The sequence below is a fragment of the Pocillopora verrucosa genome, chromosome 8, assembly GCF_036669915.1.
Source record: "Pocillopora verrucosa isolate sample1 chromosome 8, ASM3666991v2, whole genome shotgun sequence".
Lineage (NCBI taxonomy): Eukaryota > Metazoa > Cnidaria > Anthozoa > Scleractinia > Pocilloporidae > Pocillopora > Pocillopora verrucosa.
The window spans coordinates 16,427,802-16,451,420 of record NC_089319.1 but is presented as its reverse complement, the minus strand read 5'-3'; the positions used below and the strand labels follow the sequence as shown (position 1 = coordinate 16,451,420).

Here is a 23,619-nt window from a genome sequence, read left to right as displayed (position 1 = left end):
TGTGTTGCATTTATTTATTTTACATTATTTTCGTCTTATACTTTTGCCACACAATAAATCCTTTTTCGACGAAGCTTTTTTTGTCTAGATCACTAGTTAGTTGTCCCTTACGTTTATATGGGCCTCGAGGTCGTTTTGGTCAATAAAAGCACAAAAATTGAAATAAAAAAAGTAAAAAGAACTTGGCCAATATCCAGCAATCTTGACCTCCTGCTTGGTCAGTAACACATGTATCAGTACTACTACCTGTCTAGCGGGTAGAGTGAAAGTTCAGCATTATTACACTAGGAATCGTAGGGTAATACATTTTTATTGGCTTACATTTTCGCAATAATTTAAACTATTTCATAATAAACGCTCATGGAGAGTTGGTTTACCAAGGCTAAATGTTAGTTCAGGTAAATAAGAAAAATTTAAACAAGCTAAACTAACCAAGACAGAACTAAATGGGACGGAGATAACAAAAAAGCAATTTGTATTTGAAGTGCTCTTGCCTGAAAATGGAACAAATAAAACTGTCTGTAGAGAAAACTGCCTGATGACACCAAACGAAACCCGTAGAGAGAATGTCCAACAAAGAATATTAAAATAATGACGCCCAACATTCATTTTTTTTCGAATGGCTTAGTACGAGTCAATTTCGAATTTTTGTCTTCCAGTGATAAACGCATTACATATGTTATTTGCCAATGGTCCCTGCCAGTCTCCATACAACAATTTGATCGATCTATTTCATAATTTCCTTAATCCATCTCCTGCCCTTCATTGCCATCAGGTTATAACATCACCAACATAGTCACTGTGTTCGTTGTGTCTCTATCGAGTTTGTCAGCAATTTGCCAGGTACGTTTAAAAGAAGCTCTACCTCTAGTGCTTGAATGAAGACAGACTTCTTACAGTGCTTAACTGGCAACACTACAGCTAGAAGATGCTGACGTTTCCTTCATAAACGTGATTCTGTAATCTGGTATTGATATCATAAACAACATATGCTCTACTAATGACATGCTAACCAGCAGCATCTTTTATATTAAGAATATCGTCTTGTTACTGTACAAGTAGAGGCTTTCACTCTTATACTATCGCATCCTGTAGTTGTCTGAAGCTTGGTAATTACAAAGCTCTCCATTGAAGTTTACACTGATTGTGAAATCCAAATCACGCTATGAGAAAAAGAAGGATTAACACGTTAAGTTGCTGAGTAATGAAATGGGGTAAGGACAGGAGAAACAGGTAGTTTTATTAGCTCTTGAACGTTTGTTTTAACTAATAACGAGTTTCCTGTTACAAGTTCTCCTCACAGTTTTAAAATCTAGCATGCAGAAACGAATTGAGAATAAAGAAATAAATTAACTCGAGGGTTTTGTTTATATATTGGTTATTGTTGGACAGTCACTTGCGGTAGATTGACTTTCTGCTTTTAGTGATGAACGGGTTCATTTGGTTGAGATACCTACGCCCACAAATAATGGCAATTTTCCAGCCACCAATCTTAATCCAATATACGCTGAAGGTAATGCATAATGGCAAGGACAGTTCACACAACGTAATAACAAGCGCTCGTTATTCAGAGTATCTAGCACCTAAATAGGTCACCATAAGTCATCCATTTTCCTGGTTTTTTTGGACTGACTCACTTTAGATTAAATTTGTAACAAAAAGAGAGTGAGGCGGAGAGAAGGACTTAAATGAATTATTTCTAATGGAAAGTGAGAGTTATGACAAGGCATCTACAAAAGAAAAAAACATTTTTGGAGAGAGGTTTTTCAAATTCTACTTGAACGCTTGAAATCAGAGCTTTTTTCAGATAACAAACACGTAAGCCCTAAGCCCTTTGTAATAAAACCTATGAAAAACTATGGCACAGGCTGGTGCACAAGTTACATGCTAAGGCCAATGGCCAACAGACAATGAATATACATGTAATAGAGTGACAAACCTATTGCAGATGACCCTTCAGATCAAGAACTTACATTATTCCTGGGGTTTGGCTGCATTTTGAAATCTCCATATAATTCTTCACCATACTTGACTGTGAGATAGTCTTGAAGATAGAAGACTGTCTGCTTCCAATGAGTGTAGTGACAGTCTGGAGCTGAACAAGGAAAAGAATGGGGTCAAAAACTGCCCTAACAAAATGTAGAGCCCCAACTTAAATGAAACCTCTGACTATGTTCTCTTGAGAAATGGTTCCCTTTAGGTTGTGATTGGTTCTTTGCATTACTTGGAAAAATTGTTCATGATCTTTATCTTTATCTAGCAAGAGATGTTGATAAGCCACAAAGAGATGTTGATCTAGCAAGAGATGTTATCTAGCAAGAGATGTTGATAAGCCACAAAGAAAGATAATATTTTTCTAGTTGTGACGGCTTTACATGTATTTTAACAATCAGCAGAAAAGATTTACCGGTTGAGAACCCAGTCCTCTTGTGACAATGTGTGAATTCGATGGTAAAGAAGGCAACAAGCGCATGGACATAATCATTCCGCCTGCAATACAGCTGAAAAGGTGCACTGAACGACAAGTCTTCTTTCTTCACAGTATGCAAGTCAATTTCCTACAGCAAGGGACAAAGAAAAAAAAGTTTAAATACTATTTTAAAAATCATGTGTTCAATAAGCCAATCTCCTTTGGAATTTACCTTTACGAGACAGGAATTAGAAACTACTTGCTTAGCCTCCACCACATCCACAAGAGGCTCTGTCAGGGCAACTTTCCTGATACAGCTCATATCAAAGCCATAAACATTGTCCCACCCTGTAAAAGAAATAGGAAGTGATCATTTGTGTAACAACATATACAGTTGAACCTGGATTATTTGGACTCATTGGGACTAGACAAAATAGTCCAGATAATCAAGTCCAAATAATTGTGAATATGAATATTAATGAGGAACAAAAACTGATTAAATTAAGAAAGCGACTGCTAATCATGAAACAAAACATTTAGAAATCGTTTTGAAAAAAACATGGTCTACATCTTCACTGTGCGTTGTGAATACCTCTACACAGGTGTATTAACAATAAAAATTCATGAAAAATGTTTTTACATCAGCCTAAAATGTTGAAGTAGGTCAGTTTGTCTTAAAGAGGAACATCGCATGTGCATAGAGAGTTCCAGCATTCTCCAAAGCTGCATAATCTGAATGGCATCAACATTGTTCTGTCTTTTCATCCATAATAAACACTTTTTAAAACATTAGTTACAACACGTGAGAGCACTGCGTTTGCTTCTTGAAAGCGAAACAAACTCGCCTTTACTTTGCTTCTCAACACTATAGTTCTAAAAAGAATATGGCTATGGATCTTGATCATGACTAATAAATATTCACGACAAAATTGGGACCAGAGGAAAAGTCCAGAGGATCAAGGTCTGGATAATCAAGGTTTGACTGTAGTGCTATCAGTTTTCACTACCTACAACTACAGAAAATAACAGTCAGAATTTTGTATATTACATTTTGGTCATTTTTAGGGATCTTGAAGACAGAAAACATAACAAATTCTCAATAAAAATACAAAGCTGGTGCACATAACATAATCAGGCTAAAACTTAATGGTGCAACCTTAACAAGTGCCTTAACAAGTGCCTGAGCAGAACTTATTGCATGTTTTGGCTTGCCTGCCAGGGCATCACTATTGGCATTTTTACCTATCTTTAAGCATTTAAGGCTGCTGCTGGGTAGTATGTTTGTGTTTCCTTCCCTAAATCAATGTACTGTAAATGTAATCAACAATTCTATTTTCACTTACAATAAATTTTGTCTTCTTTGTACTGCCTGTCCTCAATAGCACAGAGATACAGTTGTGCCTTGTCTGGGAACAAGAGTCCCCCTGGTTTCTACAAGAAATAAATGAAAAGAGGAAAGTTAAAATGATATATGCTTCAGCTAGAAATCAGTTAATTGAAAAACATTTTTTTAACCAGCCACAAAATGTTTTCAAAGTTGTTGTTAAAATTCTTTAATAATAACACCTTGTGTCCAAAAATTTTTAAAGGCATTCCAAAAGCTATCCAGATTTTTGAAAATAAATGTTACTTTCAAACAGGAACAACTCTTATCCCAGTTTATCTGTTCATGTACTTATACCAAAAACCCTTAAACTACCGTAATTCTCTGAGCTAATTCAGGCAGATCATTCAAAATCTACTGCACCATTTTTCCAGGGTTTCTGTTTAATTTACCAAAACAAACAAATGAAGGTCTTTTATATTATACAAGGCTTGCAATTACCAGCCATTTATCGCGAGCAAATAAAACTGTATCCAACATGGACTCATATAAAAGACAGTAACCCATCCACTCGCTGATGATGATATCAACCTGTTCAACAGGCAGTTCAATTTCTTCTATTTTACCTTTGATGAGGGTGATCACTAAAACAAATAAATCAAAATGAGTTAAAGTCAAGTAAGATTCAAAAATAAAAATCAACTTTAAAAAATATACACAACAAATACTAAAAGAGTATTCAAATCATAAATCAAAGTTTTAAAGATATACAAACATATTTTATACAGTAATTGATCAAAAATGTTCTTGTTGGAAATTATAATTTCAATTCAAAGAACATTAAAAAGGCTGGGGTGATAAAGTACATGTACACGTATGCTATGCACTCTGAAGAAAGATCCCAAAAATGTAACGTAACAGCTGGGGAAAATGAGCTGCTGCAGTAAAGCTAAACAAAGGATACTCTTAAAAATCAATACCGTATTTACCTGTGTATAATATGCACTTCTTTCTATAAAAATATCCACCAAAATCGCAGCACGTATTATACATGGATTCTATTGTTTGTCAAGCACATCCTAATTTGCATACATAGCCTGCTTGTTTATGACACATTCAAGGCCCACTTGACTGACATGGTGAAAGCGTCCCTCAAACGAGAAAACACCAACCTTGCCGTAATTCCTGGAGGTTTAACCTCACTTTTGCAGCCTTTGGATGTCTCTTTAAACAAGCCCTTCAAGGATTAAGTCAAAGAACAATGAAGGGATTGGATGGCTGACAGAATCTACGAATTTATGCCAACTGGTTGTATAAGAAAGCTGTCAGAGGAACTGATTTGCTTATGGATTGTGATATTCCTGCAGCAATGATAACTAATTCCTTTTTTGAAATATGACATTACGAACAATTTAGATGGTTCCAAAGACAATATGGTCTACAATTCAACTGAGGACAATATAAATAATAGTGAACTTGATTTCAACCAACTTTTTGAGTCAGAATCGAGTCCGATTTTGAAGGTTTTTTGGTGCAGAAACTCTTTTTTTGCAAGGCTGTTTGCTATCATTTTCAACCTTTTTGTAATTAGTTAGTTACCAGTACATAAGCAATTTCGAAGTTTTTGTAATGCAAGTATTGTTATTGTAGGAAGAATTAATGTGTTTTTTGCTGTGAAAACTTTTTTTTAAAGAAAAATTTGGTCAAAAATTGGGGTGCATATTATACATGGGTAAATACGGTATTCAGTTTATAATAATCATAATAACTTAATACTCTTATAGTGTTGGGATTCCATGGGTAGATGCTCTCCAACACTTTACAATATTTTCGAAATAAAATCTAATAAACTTAAGTTACAAAATGGCTTATCTATAAATATTCCTACTATTTACAGTCAGGTATGAATGGATTTGGCAGTTCCTTACACCATTTGAAAGGACAAAATCTTAACTACATAAATATGTTAAAGATCAAAAGCAACACAAGATAGATACATTTTTACCACTGACTTAAAGATGTGCATGTTATTTGCGCTACAAAATTCCAATGGTAGTTAGTTTCAAAGCGCTGGCATTGCCATGGTAAAACTTTGGTAACTGAGCATGTGCCAAGTCTTTATCCTAGGTGGCTGCAGTAAGAGTTCATTGGATTATCTGAGATTATATCTAGATAAAGGTTTTAAAGTAATGAGCTCAGTGAAATACACAGGGCAAGTCCATGAAGTAATATCTGAAACCCAATATCATATTTTACAAGCAGCCAATAGAGATTTATCAAAATAGAGGAAAATTTGATTGAATCAATGTACTGTACCTTGCAGAGGAGCCTAGCAGCTGTATTTTAAATAAGCTAGAGTTTTTACAGTTCACAGGCAGTTAAGCCAAAAAGGATACTGTTACAGTAATCAAGGCAGCTTGTTACAAAGGCATTTGCCAAGGTTTTCACATTATCAGACTGAGAAATTTCCTGATTCTTCTCATATTGTACAAATGGAAGAAAGCAACTTTGCAAGTCTAATCAATATTATATATAGTATATACATGTATGTATAGCATATGAAGTATAAATAAAATATATAGTTTATGTCATATTTGTATACAAGTCATACCTTCTTCGAAATTATTGTCCTTGATTATCTGTTTACTGTAGTCAATGATTGAAGAGAAGTCAACCTGTTACAATGCAATAAATACAAATTGACTGTATGTAAATTGAATCAATAAATAAGAACTTTAGTGAACAAGAGCTAACACACAGGGAATATGATAAAAGGTTTCACAACTCCAATTGCCAGTTATGCATTCTCCATATTCACTGGATGATACCCCACCCTCAATGAAGCATTATCCTCCAGTTAATAACCCAGATGGAAGCAAAGTATTAATAAACACAATCTTTAAATTAGCAATGCAATCAATCTCATGGGTGTCCTGTTTTTATGAGAATTTTGGGACAAAAAACAATGTTAAGCAGGATACAACTCAATACCCATAATCATCCTTAGAAAATCATATAAAAAAAGCTAAGTATTTGAAACTAATTTAATTTATAAAATTATCAACTGAGACCTTCATTGAATTTGAAATTTGCTATCTTATGACTGTTATAGAACTGAGGTTTTGTTGTGACTTTTGAGAAAAAGACTGATTTGCTGAATGTTCTTTTTATAAAGCCACAATCTGAACATTTGTTTGTTCAGGAATTACATAATAGACGGTCAAATAGTGAAAGAGGTTATATCATGGTTCTAAGTAATGGTAGGTTTTAAATTTGTTTTATTCCTCCCCAGCCCCCTATTCCCAAACCTACTCCTTAAGCAAGGGAATGTGATTAGCTCTATCCTTTAACTGGCTCTAAATTTCTTTAGTTTGAGAACATTTCTCTGAAAAAGATGTTACAGGAAAGTTGTCTGGGAAGCATTGAAAAGTGCTAAAGGCAGCCTAAAAGTTAGGAAGTGCACTATGAAATCTTTGCCACTAAAGAATCCATAAGGCTATACTCCTCACTGATTCCTTTGGAAAAGTTACAAGTTAAACAAACACTCTTGGTACAGGTAATAGTGGAAATTAAAAAATTACATTATTTACCAATCAATGGTCAAACTACTGTAAAAGCTACTGATTCTTGTTTATAACTGCAAACAAAAGAAATCACTCACAGCATACACATGTTTTGCACCAGCCTTTGCAGCAAACATGGACAAAATTCCAGTTCCACAGCCCACATCAAGAACTACTTTATCCCGAAACAAGTGCTTGTTATAGTACATTGCATTGCGATATGTTGTTGTACGAACTTCATCCTTGATCATTTCCTGTTGGGGAGCAATAGAGAACATTGTAAAAAATATAATGCTTCATAGAAAGAACTCTTGTAATTTTGAGACATTGTGACCTATGAATCAGCATTGAACTCCATGTTGTCACATGAGCTACTTGAAGTATTTCAGGGAATCTATACTCTAGAAAGTGTTCACCTTGAAGAGCAAGCATCATAAAAATTCAACATAAAATTTTCACAATTTCAAGGCTGCTCTAAGTCAACATTTGTTGGTTCAAAATTGCTATGGTACTAGGAGAAAATTGAGGCTTTAGCGTAGCAGTAGTCGACAAGCATGTCTAATCCTCTTCCGCAACACCCTTTCCATGTCAAAAGGGTTTTCCTGAGTGAGTAACACCTGATGTTACAGCTAAAAAAATATAGAACGGAGACGGTTTTCAAGTTGTGTTTGAGAGGTTTATCATCCTTAACTATTCCTACATCATATCATGCATGCATAGCCTCGCTTATAGACAAAATCAAGTATGATAGTCTTCTACGTTTAACTGTCGACTTTTAATCCGATACTGCTGGAAAAAAGGTGATTTAAGCCCAAATAGGCGTTAAATTTAAACAACATGCCAGACGGATCTGGTAAACGTTTAAGTAGTTAAACTTATAACTAGCAACTGTATGCTACAGTTCACGCTGAGGTTTACACCTGCATCAAGTGAAAGTTTACTACTACTACATCGTATCGTAACGTGACATTCTAAGTCAGGGTGGAGAATAAATCGTGAAACTGGTGAACGATAGGAAAATATGCACCAACTAACCTCATGGATCCCTGATAAGGCACAAGTCGATCCAATCCAATCATACATGTAATGACCAAAAAAGTAACCATTAGCAAAGTATCCCTAGCTACAACAAAGAACACCAAAGCAAGCACTACTCACCAAAATGTGCGTAAGAATCAAAATAATAATCAGCACTTGTCATTTCAGAAGCAGGAGGCCTCGAACCAGACGCTGTCGAAGAAGCTTGCTTCAAACTTTGTTCCTTGCTATCATCGACATGATTAGATGCAGCTGTATCGACTTCCATTCCATTAGAGGACTCCTAAAGGTAACATCAAGCATCAGAAAGTTTGCATTTATCATTATTTTAAGCTGTAAGTGCATATTACCTCCACTTTGGCTACTTTAGGTTTACTCTCCATTATTCTGAGCACGTGCAGACTGTTTGTCAATTTTTTACAATAAGAGCCTTCAGATGGCTGCGGTCAAGCGCCAACAAGCACGCTCACAATACAACTGTACGTCATGAGAGGACTGGGAAAGAGCTAGTGCCTCGTGCTAGAAGATTTTAAAAAAATGAAACTTTTCAAAACATTTCGTTTTACTTATGGCAAAGTTTATTATTTATTTTTTTGTGACCAACCTAAGTAAGTCCCTACGGTCCCTCAGAGCTCCTGAAATTCAGCCACTAGAGATGAAAAATACTCCAGCCGAGATCTTTTCAGAGATGACAACCGGTTCATAGGAGAGAACGTACTCTGAAAGGACGCAAATTCAATCTGCAACAATTATTCAACTGGTAAAGGAAAAAAAGATGCCAGCTATCACGAAACAGTGAGTTTGACTGCTCTAAAATTTTGAACGATTAGCTTTTCCCAATCTGAAATCTTACGTTCGCTTGGACTAGTTCCCTCTTTCGCTATCTCGATGGGCAGCGGACTGGACTTTTCGCGCTTTCGCCTTCTTCGCCCCCGAAAAAGTGAGGAAAAAGGGGGCGGACAGCCCTTATCCTCGCCGAAAACACAAACAAGTGCGCTTTTGGCAGTCTAAAGTTAATAAGCCCAGCTCCTTTCCGTCATAGCTTTCTAATGGCGCGTCCCTATAAAATGAAATCTCGAATTGAAGCTCTTTCTCCATTTATTTTACCAAAATCACACACAAAAAAATTTAAAAATAAGGATTTCAAACAATTTTTATTTAGGAAACTGACAGTGAAATAATTTCCAATTCTGAAATACAAGCAAATTCTGCTGTTTTAAACTTTTTCGTCAATACTCTTTTTTTAACGTTGTTCAAAGTGAAATACAGCGCATTAGCATTAATTCGTAAGAAAGGAGCAGGAATGTACCATCGCGAATTAAAATTGTTTAGCGCAACTGAGCTCAGCTAAAAAAATACAAAAATTGATTCAATAAGTTTCCTTCCAGTTTGAAATCAAACCAGGATTGCACTTTTTGCTACACTAGCTTTCCTTCTCTTTGATTGAGGACGGTCTTCAAAACATTGTTCTTGACTGTCGGAAATGTCAAATTCCATTGTCTACAGAAATACAAAAATAAACAACTAAATAAAATGGTAACGAAAGCGAATGCAAGGGAAATGATTTTGTCTGAGAGGCGTTTTTGCTTTTAAGTTTACTCACCTCATCTTTAAGAGAAACAGCCCTTTTCAGTTTTCCCTGTTTGTTGCATACCTAAGGTATGAAAATACGTGTGAGAATAACAGACTATCTGTTCAATTTTACTGATTTCCCATGTCTTTCCATCGGTTTTCGATATGAAGATTATCTTATAACATAAATAGTTCACAGTCTCAACATGAGCTTCAAAATTTAATCTCGAGAATTTGACCGTAAAGTCGGACTGATTTATATCGCACACACCATTGTCTCTTCATTCCTGGCAGATGATTGTCATCATTACTATGGTGCAGGTAAGAAAAAGCATTTCCTGAGGCACTCAACATACAATGTACAGTAACACTGCCTCGACTGAGGTGATACTTGAATACTTGTTAGTAAATTGGAACCGAACACTTCTGTATATGCAATAAGCGTCTGATCAAGACTTTAGCATAGTTATACCCTCTAGCACAAAAAAATCAATTAAGCTCTGGCATAATTTTTCAAAGCATTCTTAGCAATTACTTTTTTCTTAAAGGTTTTTAAGGCTCCTGATACATCCATCTTTGAGCATCTCTGAACTATTGCCTCCACCTTAAGTTGAAAAAGAACGGGAACTATTTTTAATGTAAAATAAATAAGAAAGAAATAAACCGACAAGTATAAAAAATTTCAGAATGTTATTCATCAGAGCATATTACGGAAAATTTCATGTCATGTCGTAAACCAACTGGTTTCCTACTGATCAAACTATGGGGTAGGTAACCTATAAATCTCTAAACTTTAATAAAGTTTCCACAAGTACTTCTAAGGAGGCATTACATGCTCCATACGTCCATTTTGGGCTTAAATTGGGCGCTTGCATATAACACTTACAGCATAAACTGTATGAATTTTTGCGTACATCTTATAACATACCCCGTCCTCTGACTTATTCTCATCAGGACCAACCGTGTCTGAAAGGTCAACCTCAGTTTCAAGCTTTCCACTCCCTAGACTGAAATACTTCCCGAAACCCTCCGCCTGCAGTTTCTTCTTGTTAACAATTTTTCCAAGCCTGGTAAAGAAATAAAAAAACTGTTCAATAATTCTGGATTTATTTATCATAATCACATCAACCGATACTCTCATGACAAAGTTACCTCTTTCCTTTTAAAGTGCTTCTTATGAATCCTTCTTTTTCCAGACGTTTGACTAAACCTTGGGCGATGCTCATCTCTAACTCTGAAAAAAGTATAAAACATGCATGACGGACTGCCGGATTCTTTGGTATGGTCAGAGGCAATAGGAAAAAATACATACTAAGGTGACGAGCCAAAGTGTTAGGTAGTATCCTGTTCAACTCGCTGCAAGCAACTAAGGTTCTGCGCCAAAGACACGTAGCCTAGCAAGAGAAATAGGAAATAAAACGGAAGCAACAGCATTTGTAATTAGTTTGATTCACAAACGCAAATAATTATAAAGGAATGATTTTTTAAATAAATAAAATTTAGTCAGAATTTTTTCCGTGGAAGACGTTTTAGCTACACTTAACACATACGGCAGGTTGGATCTAACTTAAATCAAGTCTCAAAACCATTCATTTACTCAGTTTAAAAGGTACCTGTAAAGCTATGGTGTTGAGGTTAACCAGTGAAGAATCTGTACACTTCCCACTGTACTCACCCTAAAACGAACGGACACTCAGTATACGTTAAGGTGCACATTTATGAGCTGATGAATCAGAGGCACCACTAAAGGAATTCAAATTAGAGCTACCTTAGAGCAACCCACGCATACATGAAGTTCTGGAGCTTCCTCTTGTTTTAAGACGCCGAAACAGACTGCATGCTGCCAGTTATTGCAGACTCCACATAGTATCATTAAGCCCTCATCCTAAAGGCAGGCGGCGTTAACGTTAGTAAAGCTTACAAAACGTCTTACTACATTACATGATATAGTAGATGCGTCTAATTGAAAAAATTGTAGCTAATGTTCTTTTGCTTATCCGGCCGTCAAGATTACTTCTGTAAGGAAACTAAAAAGATGATACTCACTATTGTAATAGTAAACTGGCATCTTAAAAGATATGCATGACATAGCCGCATTCTTAATCAAAAATAAACTTAAAACAAAGTTATTCTTTTATAAAATAAGTGTCCAGGCATTGCAAATACCTCATCGTTGCCACAAGGACATTTTACATTGATGACCTCTTCTCCATCCTGTTGAGACTGATCTATGGAATGAAAAGGGGTAAATTGGCACTTGTACCGGAACTGGTGCAGAACAAGCGTACGATAGTAAAGTTATTACAAGCATACCAAGAAGGTTTTTTTAACTTTCTCAGTTTTAGGTCAAGTAGGTCTTAATAATCATGTGAAAGTGGGAGTATTGGAGGATCTGAAATGGGAAGGATCGCCCGATGGTTATCTCAATTATTTTTTGGCTATTGTGCAAACCGTTATCTAACAGTTAAATCAAGATGCATTAGCGATGGCTAGATCCTTTGAGACCGCAGAGAACGCGAAAAGGCAGGTAACTTGTTTTCAGAAGAAAAGAAAGAAAAAATATTATTTTCCTTTCTATACAACCTTAAGATTTATTATCTCATCAGTTGTAACTATTACCCTACGATCTGACAAATTTCAAAGTCAGGAGTAACCATATATTTTTACCAGGAAGTTCTTGATCACAGTCCATAACCTCCAATCCTGGCGAAACAAAAAACTCCAATGCTGAGTGAAACCATGGAAAACACAATAACGGCCGTTGTTTCTTGATCAATTAAGGTAAAGAAGTCTAACCTTTGTCCTTTACTTCTCTGATCTCTTCAGACATTTGCCCCCCTTCTTGTTCAATGTCACACGGAGATGAAAGGGATTTCTGTGTCAAATTAAATATCAGCTCTGAGAACGCTTATTTCCTTCTTCACACGATCAAACAACGTATCCAAGTAGTCTCTAACAAGGCTAAGCATTTCATATGCTCTCGAGACCACACATTACATAATATTCGCCACTGAATAGTAGACGTGAAATTAAGACACTCTCACTGCATCGAGAATCCGGAAAGTAAGGCTTTGAATGCTCTAACCCCACCAGACTACATGAGACCCGTAAAAACTGAATATCCCACATATTGCTACAGGATCTAGGTGTCAATGCAAAGCTTTTGTGAGTTATGTTGAAGCAGATAATTGAATTTAAGTCTATGATTTTGAGAGGGAGACATATGAATAGTAATTATTTTCTATTACTTTGTGTGGATTTTGGTCTTGGCTATACAAAGTACAAGAGCAAGAAACTGGATCCTAATCTAACTTTCAACTGTCTTTTATATCGTAAAGTATAATACTTACAACAGGATTGTTTGCTTCAACTTGTTGTTGCTGTATGGATGATTCTTGTAAATTGCTCTCTTTTGATGGACTCGTGACAGGTTCCAGATCGATACTGTAAACTTCTTCATTATTGTTGTCATCTTTCAATTCAAACTGCTGACAATCTGTTCTTATACGCAGCTTTACTCTGTAAACATAAAGGTAACTACCCCTTTAGTTTCCAGTTCAGCGGTAACTATATATAAACACAGAAGATGTAATACTCGTTTTTTACATTTTACCAGAGTCATACTTACGTGTGAAATGGCTGAAGACATTTTAAGGAATCAGAGGATAAACGATAATGAAAAAAAGGAAAACAATATAAGCATACATGTGTAAATATTGCCAGATACTCCGAAAAAAAAAACCAACTAACATCTATATTACTAAATTTTCTTAATTATTGCAACCGATGTTTAATTGCTGATTTAAATGATGGCAGTCAAAAAACAGCAAGAGTTGTTCCATAGCTGTTATGGAGAAGTTGAGTGGCTTTTTTCCTGGGATGTTTTTTGAAATTGTTGCGCTGTTTCTTTCCTGAACCCTATAACTATCCTGCAGCGTTAACTATACACATGAGATTATCAGTATTTCACGAAATAACATTTACAATAACTTTTACTTTGTTATTACTGTCTGACATTTAATACCGTTGACACGTCTCCAACTTTGATGTTCAGAGGTTCCTCCACAAAGTTGAAAAAATCGTTTGGTGTGTGCTGCGTGAAAAAGAACAATTGGATTTGAGTACTAATTATTTCCAGAACAAGAAAATCGACCAATAGCCTGACTATTGTTTGTTTGTTTTTGTTTTTGTTTTGTTTTTTTCTTACACCAACGAGAGACGATGAATTTATCTTCTCTTGACACCAAATAGAAAAACTCGGCCTTTGGATAAATACATTATTTCTGTTCTTCTGATAACGCGCAATTAAATATTCCGTATTTCAAATGACTGTTAAAATAAAGAACTGCCATTTCTCATTTCATTTTTAACAATCTTTTTGTCGATTTTCAGTATCAAACTGTGTTCAATGCTTTTTCCATATCATAATGATAATATAAAGATACACTCAGCACCTAGGAAGATATCTTCTTAAACAATATCAAATGTTGATAAAACAAACATAAAAAGGTGGTAATTGAAAATTAAATGTATGATAATTTGCATTAATCAAACAACATTCTCAAGTTTGCGAAGCACCTTTTCGACATTACTTATTCCCCTTCAGTTCTTCCCACTTCAGTGTTAAATGTTTGTGTTACAGTTTGAATTTAACTTTAAAAAAAATCATTGTTAAATCACGACTTAAGAGAAACACGCGCGGGATTGGCACCCGAAAATATAAAAATCGTTGCAGGAATTAGAACGTTAAAATCATCTTTTTGTGCTGTAGCACCTAACTGTTTTAGTATATTATCTAAGTAACTGTCATACAATTTTTTAGTTCAAGATACCAATTCACTTCAAAATACCACTTTTTCGCCATATTTTTAAAAAATAGTTCACAAATTTGTGTAGCGTTTTCTTACATCGTGATTCAATAACGCATTTGTTACCTTCAGAGTGTAACACAAGCATTTGCAAGGGTTCAGTGGGGTCAACCGTCAAAAAAAATAGATGTTTACCGTCAAACGTCCACAATGAAAATCAATATTAACCGTCAAACGGTTTAAATAATCTATCTTTTTTAGTCACTTGTTAGCAACAGTCTGGAAGAATCTTTAAAATGGTTAACTAGTCTCCAGATATCCAAAAATTCTCAGTTTATCGTCATTTTTACCGACTCTCGTTTAAAAGTTAACCTAATACTGAAATATCGAAAGATAACTAACTTCATCGATGACTTGTCTTTTTACACGCCACTTTTTTGCACCTTTCCTGCCGTTCGACGAGATCACAACTGAGATCACGCTTAGATCATGTCGTTTTCATCTTTGAGCTAATTTTAAAATGCTGAAATTAAGCAAAATACTAGCGTTCCAGTCGAATGAACGAGAATCCTAAAAGTATGCGAGATACTAACGTAACAATCAAACGCAAAATAATTAAATCTCTTGTCGAATGAAGAAAAATCTTGAAAGTGCCCAAGATGCTAAAGTAGCAATAGAATGTAAGGTAATCCTATAAATGCATGAGATACCAACGAAACTTACGAATGAAGGAGTATCCTGAACAGCGCGAGATACTAGCGTAACAATCGAATAAAATATATTCCTACAAGAGCGCAATATACTAACGTAACAATTCAATGAAAGAGTCCTAAAAGTGCACAGCATTCTAAAATAACTATACAACGGAAGAGAATCCGGCCTGAGAGTGCGAGAGATGCTTACGTAACAATCGCGTAAAAGAGAATCCTAAATGTGCGCGAGATACATACGTAACAGACGAATGAACGAGAATTCTGAAAGTGCGCGAGATAGTAACGTAAAAATCGAATAAAAGAGAATCCTAAAAGCGCGCGAGGTACCTTGTTCAAACGGTCATAATAGTTGATGATAGTTCAACTATCACGCGCGTTTGGACACGAATTATCATGCACTGTTATCATCACTGTCATCATCAACTATCATGTAGTTTGGACATGTTCAAATTCGACATGACAGTTGATGATAGTTTTTTCCTTTTTGAACGAGCGGATGATAGTGAATGATAAATTTTCGGTCAGCAGTTTTGCCGAAAACGGGCTCAAATCGAAATGGCAAATGGTAAAATGACTTAAGTAGCAGTCAAAATTTCGTAGAATGTCTCTAAATTCATTCTAATCATCTCCTGGTAAGCTTCACTATCTTAAACTCGTAACCTCTGGCCTAAAATTTCGAATGCCACTGAAATCACTGACCTCAGCGGGCGCCATACTCGTTTGTAATTGCGCGACCTCATTGAGGGATTTTACCATCTACTATCATGAACCGTTTGAACGCAAACATGATAGTCAATGAAATTTGAAAACTATCATCGATCATCACCAACTATCATGACCGTTTGATCGGGGTTAACAACGAAAGAAAGATGATCCTAAAAGTGCGCGAGATACTAACTTAAGGGAAGGTACGTTTTTTCTTGGAAGGGTGGGCTGGGGAAGTTTGGTGTTTTACTGAATTCCAAAAAGAGTGTTGGCCCTCCCTTGCATTTTAATTTAAAAAAACTCCTGACTCCCCACCTTTAGGTGACTGACAAAAGTACGACCCTCCCCTCACTATTACATGGTATGTTCCATGCCGTAGAAACCTCAAAACATTTCGCTTGCGAACGCAAATGTTTGAATATAAATATATCTCGATATTGAATGTGTGCGAGCTGAAACACGAAAATGCGAACGGTCAGTGTGGGATATTTACGTTGTAGCTGAAGTTTGAATATGTAAGTATAAACTTTGAGTATTATAAAAGTTTTGAACATAAAATATCGAAGGGAAAATACACGTGCAACATTCGTCCAGCCTCTGACTCAAATTCAGAGTCTGACAGTGACAGTGACAGTGACAGGGTGGAGCGCATTGTTGGATCTAGTAGCAACTCTTCAGAACTAAATGACTCAGGAGATCAGGCAGCGGATAGCCAACAGGAGCAAGATGCTGAAGAAACGATACCCGAGTCCAGTACATCTCGATACGGACGGAAAAGGACACGAGTCCCCCGAGAAAACTATTTGCCATGGCATAATATACATGTAGAAATGTAACTTAGAACCTATAACTCACTGATGACCCTTACCTCTGAGGCCTTAGCCCTTCCCCCCCCCCCAAGAAAAAACGTGTCTTCCTTCCCGATCGAATGAAGGATAATTCTAAAAGGACCTAAAAGAGCGCAAGACACTAACGTAACAATCCAATGAAAGAAAATCCTAAAATTGCAAGAGATACTAATGTACCATCGAATGAATGAGAAACCCTAAAGTCCGCGAGAGACTAACGCAACAATCCCACGAAAGGGAAACCTAAAATTGCACGAGATACTAACGCAACAATACCATGAAAGAGAATCCTAATAGTGCACGAAATATATGCGTAACAATAGTATTGAAGAGAATAGTTAAAGTGCACGAGATACCAACGTAACATTTATTATTCACAGTAAGAAAAAGAAATTCTTAGTATTGATTTTAATGCGTAGGCTAGTGCGATTGAAAATTGATGGAGACTTCATAACTTAGTGAGTAGGTATGAAGCATGTGATAACATGGTAATAATGAACACCACCTGACTGCTGATGCAAGTATTTTTGTCCTATACTATGAGAAATATCAAGAAAGTCAATATATATCGCGCGCTTGTTTTCGTGCGATTATTAGATTATTAAGCTTACCTAAGTAAATTGGTCTTATTTGCATCTAAAATTCCAATATCTTTTTAAATTGTATCTTAAGCTTGTTGGAGCAGACTTAGAAACGAGGAAAATATAAAGAACGGTGAATCTTCGGTCAAATGTTAAGGAGACAAAAACAAAGGAACTAACTGAAAATGAAACGTATCAAAATTCGCATGAAACAAAGTTTAAAGTTTGCGAAGCATGTTTAGATACTACTGATGCCATCTTCAGCCGCAAGAGGGTCTTAATGGGAGGGGGGAGCTTTAGTGAATAACGGTTACTTTTTTTTTTCCAATTTTGACGGTCGACGGTTAATCATACGGCTGTTGACAGTTGACGGTTGCATTTCAGGGCCTTTGACAGTTGACGGGAATAAAAAAATATATTTCTATGGGTTAAGAGCTAAAAGGTCTGGTTAGATCTCAGCCTCGGTTTCATGTTGAAAAACCCTATATTTTAAGACGTATACCACAGTTTCACTAAACGAAACAACTCACGTTGATCCGGGGGGTCTTTCTCTTTCAGAATCAATTGTCAGACCTTTTCTGTGGCGACGGTTGAACAAAACTAACTTTTTTCGGCATATGCGACAGTGAACGGCGCAATCGGAGAGGCCAAGTGAAAAACGAGAGGCTTGGGTTGGAGCGTTCGTTACCTTGTTGGCGCTCACAGTTTCTGAATAAGACTGCCTAGTTTGGGATTGATTTTAAGTTTTTGTACATGACAACATTTGCATTCGAATTTAAGCTTAGTCTTTTAACCATCTTACCTTGAAACCTGGTGGTTCATAGTCAGGAGGGGTTACTACAAAACAATTGAAGGCATCAGCGACTGCTGTAAGTTTTATTTATATTTCTCTTAAGAGATGGGTGATAAACACAGTAAACCGGGGGTGCCAAAAAAATTAAGCAGACTACATATACCTTCATCATAGTACAACAGCTTCATTGTCATCATTACGTCATCTGAAAAAAAGCCACAGTGCTTTTACAGCAAATAACAAGACAAAAAAAGCTGAGGAAAAATATCTCAAATCAGTGTGGCTATCTATGAAAGAACACAAGGAAATTCAGAAATAGTTGTATAATTTTTTTTCTGTTAATATCAAACTACTAATCTAGAGATAATATATAAGACACCGATATTCTTAGATAAATGGATTGAAAAAAGAGACGTCACAGTGCAACTTAAGGCATGATGACTACAAATGCTGAATTCATAATCATAATACTGTTACTTACCTGGTAATGATGCCAATGTCTGACTGAGAAGAATTATTGTTCTAAACATTTGAAGGACAAGTTAGAAAATGCATACATTTTATTGACCCACTTGTGAACATTCTCAAAAGTACACATGTAATAAGAAAATTACTCTTCTATTACAAAAAGGATGACAACAAACCTTGGTAAGTAGTTATTCAGCAATTTAAAAAATTATTGTTTAGCAACTGTACCCCCAAAAACATTTTCACGTGTGGTAATTAATTATTTTATGCACAAGGAAGAACTAAATAAATTCATTAATCTTTTGATAGCTTATAACATCAATGGGTTATTCATTCCTCAAATAAAAATGTACCTCAGCAAACGTATGGTGGCCTTCTTAGTCTCTTTCTCTGTTTGGGCACTTGCAATTTTATTTCCATTCCTAAAAGTAACAAAGTAATAAAAGAACAACAATCACTAACCATCAGGTAGTTCTATTTTTTGGTACATTTGCTGTTTAATATCACTGACATACAAATTCAAGTCTTTACCTGAAGATACTGACTTCACCTCCAACATAGGAGAACTATGAAAAAGGATTTTTCTTAGCATGTAAACTGCTCTCATGAATTATGACATGTTATATGATAAGCTGAATGACACCCACTTTTTGATTTGTTTTTTCTTATGATTGATAGGAGGGAAGACACATAGACAACATCACCATAAACAACATCTGTGATCTACAAACTGGGCCGATGTGCAACTATTTTTTGAAATATCTACAGATCATTTCTGCAAAATTGAATTACAAGCTTTCTAAAGTCATTTGCACAAAAATGTATCTCACCAATCTACTCAGCCCTACAGAACATTCATTGCAAGAATGGCAATAAGACTTCAAGATGTTTTTGGGAATAAGAAGCTTATTTTGTGGTAGTTTTAAATCAACTGGCAATGGGTTGAAAGAAATCAGGTCAGTTATCTGTAGAAATAGCAATGAACTCTTAAATTGAGAAGTGTTTGCTATATTTATCAAATGCAACTTACCTTAAAGGTGTAAGTCTCAATGACTGTCTAAATACCAAATATGCAATGATAAAAAGAGATATTAAAGAAATGGAAACCCAAACCATTCTTAAAACTTATTCACTACATAAACTAGCTATTTAGCCTCTGCAATTTGAACTTATCTCTGGGGATAGTAACATTACTAGGCTAATTTTTGGAATTAATAAATTCTGTCATTTTTTACTATCTATTTCCAGATTATAAAGTTCTGTCAATATTACATTGCAGAGCCCATAGTAAATTCAAACCTTAGTATTTTTTCCTTTAATCAAAGCAGCCTTTCAGACGTGCTGAGTTTCCTATCCATAGCTCTAATGCTAATCTGACTCCAGTGAAACAAACTAATGTTATCCAGTATTACATGTACAACTCAATTGAAAATGCCTCTTAAACATCAATTATAACAAACAATCGGCTGTAGCAGCTTTAACAGTCACTTACATCAGGATTTTCAGCATCACCATAAATCTGTTTGGAACAGAAACAGTCAAATGATAATCTGTTTTGGAAGTTATAATCATGAACAACTTTCAATTAAGACTTCCAGTACTTACACCAATAACGATCATTCTGAGCTGCAAGCAAAAAAAAGTGATAATAATAAGTTCATGAATGTGTGAGTGCCAAAGAAAGTCTATGTTAGCATTTTTGGACTATTGCAATTCCTGATTACATTTCAAGTTGTAATGCTCAGGAGATATTGTAATTATTTTGATCTACAATTATGCACAGCAAGGTTCATTGAAGCCTCTAGCATGAAGATTAGAATAATGAAGGGATTGTTCTACCATTTTATTTTGATTAAAGGCAATAGAGATTTTAAAAAAGTTGGGCTGCAGAAACTTAAAGTTGCAGTATATGAATTCATACTAGTCATCAACATGCACCAATTGAAAATGTTGTTAATACAAAAATTGCAAAACTTACATATCTCTTATCAAGAGCATCAAAGCAACCTTTGATCCTGTTGCAAATTAAATTCAAATCACATCACAATGTTGCTCATAATTTTTAACAAGGCACTGCTTTCTACTGCACCCATTTAACAATGTGTTTGGTGAACAAAGGTGACACTAGCAACTGTATATTCAAGAGGAGGAGAACTTTGTAATGGCAAAAACATTTGATAGAGTAGTGCACTACTATGAAGAAAGCTTACTTATTAAATCAATAACTGTATTTACCACTGTATTACTTGGCATGCTCCTGGGCAAGCACTGTCATCCTTCAGGATTTTCAGATTCAAATCTATATCACAAAGCTTTACAAGTGAGGAAAACTATAAAAACAGTTTTCATTGTACAGATCTTATTATCAGTGACACATTCACTTCTGTTCAACAAAACCATGTTCCATGTGCATTTATTCAAAAAGGCAATTGTATGATATGAGGCATGATATGAACAGTGAAATACTGGTTTAAAGAAGTTAGCATCTTCATCTATTAATGACAATGTAATCCTTCAATCAAATTTCATCATAAACACATCTAAAATTTAAGAATTGCAAAAGCCTTGTATTTCTCCAGTAAATCAATCATACAGTTACAAAATTAATAGAAGCAAATTTGTTAATATGTACCTTCTAAGCATCTGTCTCCAAAGGCATGCTCTGGGAATATAGTTCTGCAGGAAGGAGATGAGTGGAAAATTCTTTAATCTACTCATGATGTGCTAGACAATAAAGAAAATATTCACAAATATGAATTTAAACTTATTTGAATCTCTTAAATCATATTTTAACATGGAAAGAAGAGTAAGCTTTTCCCTTGCCTTGTATCTCTTTAGCCTTACATGAAGTAAAATATGAATCAATTTTGATATTTTTTTACCTGAGATAGGTTATACTGGAGACCTGAAAGAAACAAAAAATAATTCTATAAAAAACGAACAGAAACCAAAATATATCAAGAATAGTGCAAAATGATCTAGAAATGTACTTACTGCTACTGCTAAAAGCTTCTTTACAAATAAAGCTGACTGCTGTTCTGTTTGAGAAAGAAAATTATCACTTAACAGAACAACTCAATATCTAAAAGCAGAAAAAGCAAGATTTCAGTTCTTATCTACTCTTATATACCTGTGACTTGTTGAGAAGGAAAAATACTTGACCACTGAAAAAGAAACAACAAGCAAGTCAACATCCTTTTGTTTCATCCTTAAAGAATGTAACTATACATTCAAAGAAACAGCCATTGTCACTGTGGAGTTGAAGCTCTCAATTAAATAGCTTTTAAGAATTTTTCTCACTTCTACCTTTTAAACAATACCTGTAGATTTCAGTCCTTCCCAGTCCTATATTTATTCAAGGTTGACTTTATCTTTGAAATTCATCGTTTTGTTTTGTTTTATTTCTTATCAATATATTTTTCATCATTTTAATTTGCTTTGTTTTGATTCATAATGTATTAGTTGTGTATGAATTGACTCAGGATATAACTGGCAGCACATCTATTTTCCGCTTGACCTATGACATATGAGCCACTGGCTTTGGCAATTCTCAATGTTAAAATAAAAAAAAAATCGTGTTTGCTTATCATGTGATTAGATAAATATGATTAAATAGCACAATACACACACAAAAAAAGTATAATGAGATGATCGACATGGCTTACTGTGACTGTTTTTTCCTGTTCCCTCATTGCTTGAGCGGTTGCCATAACAGCTACATTAGTGATATTAAAACAACTGATTTTTATAAAAGACCACTGCATGTCGAGACATGTCCCATCAAATTATGTGGAAAGCAGCATAACATGGCATTCTTTTAATAACTTGAAGCTTTGCAATGCGAACATTTTTAGTTAATGCCATGTCGCACAAAATTCATTTCAATTACATGGAGCCTAAGTCCGCAGTTTAGTCATATTTGTGCAATCAAGATTTGGTGCAGGTACACAATCACATGATTTCGTGTACAGTTTTGAAAAAAAATGAGCACGAGTGACATTTTCAAAGTAATTTGTTTTTATCAACTGAGTTGATAATGTGAAGTGGCGACTGTAAAGAGATTCTAAAGGTGACTTTTCCCTTCGACTCTCGCTCCGACGAAGGGCTAACGCTCCAAATGTCAGCTTCAGAATGCTTTTACTGCGGCTGATTCATATTATCACCTCAGTTGGTAAAATCAAATCATTTTGTAATACTTACACCGATGCAGCACCATTAATTTTTTTACGAAAACGTATTCATTCCAAATTACACGAGAAAAATCGTGTGATTACTAATTGAAATAATGGACCCGCAATTAACAATGCAGCACGTTCGTACAAATTAATTGTCTCCATACCAGAAAACCCATTTTAACTCATGATGGTTACAAAGATGGAAATGAATTCAGATGTACTGCAATAATGGATAAGCTTCTTTTAAAAACTGAACCATTTTTAAACTATGTTTAAAAATTTGCAAATTCGGAATTAACGGCAATTTTCTGATATAGACGTAGGTTACCTTTGGTTGCTCGAAACGCCGGAACTGACAAAGGAGGACGAGAAATAACCGGCCAAAAAAGCTCTCTTGTAAACTAACTAAGAATAAGTTAAGGCCTTCGAGGAAAATATTGAATAAAAGAAGAATGATACGAACAATACAAGCAGGAACCCTGGTCAGCAGATTGTGTTTCGAGCTGGTATCTATAATGTCGAAGGTCAATGGCGGGAAAGCTTTGGTGTAGCCGCGTCATAAACATGGAAGCCGCGTTTTGGCGGGAAATCAGTACTAGTTGGCGGGCAAAGAAGAGTAAA

At 35.3% G+C, this 23,619-nt stretch overlaps 3 protein-coding genes across 5 annotated transcripts; all 3 read right to left on the bottom strand.

Moving 5' to 3' along the window:
- LOC131791244 (protein arginine N-methyltransferase 1-B) lies at positions 1–8,774 on the bottom strand. Its single transcript, XM_059108585.2, has 11 exons — positions 8,686–8,774; positions 8,456–8,618; positions 8,333–8,343; positions 7,396–7,551; positions 6,346–6,409; positions 4,236–4,378; positions 3,754–3,841; positions 2,643–2,758; positions 2,408–2,558; positions 1,974–2,095; positions 1–1,163 (listed from the first exon to the last, which is right to left on the bottom strand). The coding sequence occupies exons 1-11, from the start codon at positions 8,716–8,718 to the stop codon at positions 1,080–1,082; spliced, it is 1,131 nt and encodes a 376-aa protein (XP_058964568.1). The 5' UTR covers positions 8,719–8,774; the 3' UTR covers positions 1–1,079.
- A 183-nt stretch (positions 8,775–8,957) lies between these two features.
- Positions 8,958–13,392, bottom strand: LOC136282927 (uncharacterized). Of its 2 annotated transcripts, none has more exons than XM_066171013.1 (12): positions 13,258–13,392; positions 12,704–12,782; positions 12,575–12,610; positions 12,074–12,135; positions 11,676–11,792; positions 11,521–11,583; positions 11,220–11,301; positions 11,060–11,141; positions 10,836–10,974; positions 10,443–10,511; positions 9,939–9,989; positions 8,958–9,835 (listed from the first exon to the last, which is right to left on the bottom strand). In XM_066171013.1, the coding sequence occupies exons 2-12, from the start codon at positions 12,735–12,737 to the stop codon at positions 9,731–9,733; spliced, it is 840 nt and encodes a 279-aa protein (XP_066027110.1). In that variant the 5' UTR covers positions 12,738–12,782; positions 13,258–13,392; the 3' UTR covers positions 8,958–9,730. The 2 variants fall into 2 exon arrangements, with proteins under 2 accessions (XP_066027110.1, XP_066027111.1); XM_066171014.1 differs by having other exon boundaries at positions 9,740–9,859.
- Positions 13,393–13,572: 180 nt separating this feature from the next.
- LOC131791263 (HORMA domain-containing protein 1) lies at positions 13,573–23,486 on the bottom strand. Of its 2 annotated transcripts, XR_010718514.1 has the most exons (18): positions 23,327–23,486; positions 22,489–22,538; positions 21,954–21,987; positions 21,818–21,861; positions 21,706–21,728; positions 21,456–21,499; positions 21,059–21,122; positions 20,802–20,838; positions 20,429–20,449; positions 20,316–20,342; positions 19,854–19,880; positions 19,355–19,389; positions 19,177–19,245; positions 18,837–18,877; positions 18,519–18,560; positions 18,365–18,399; positions 15,118–15,238; positions 13,573–14,000 (listed from the first exon to the last, which is right to left on the bottom strand). XR_010718514.1 is itself a non-coding variant. In XM_059108610.2 (17 exons), exons 2-17 carry the CDS (start codon positions 22,531–22,533, stop codon positions 13,911–13,913), a joined length of 678 nt encoding a protein of 225 aa, XP_058964593.2. In that variant the 5' UTR covers positions 22,534–22,538; positions 23,327–23,486; the 3' UTR covers positions 13,573–13,910. The 2 variants fall into 2 exon arrangements, 1 of the variants encoding a protein (XP_058964593.2); XM_059108610.2 differs by lacking the exon at positions 15,118–15,238.
- Between the last annotated feature and the right edge of the window lie 133 nt (positions 23,487–23,619).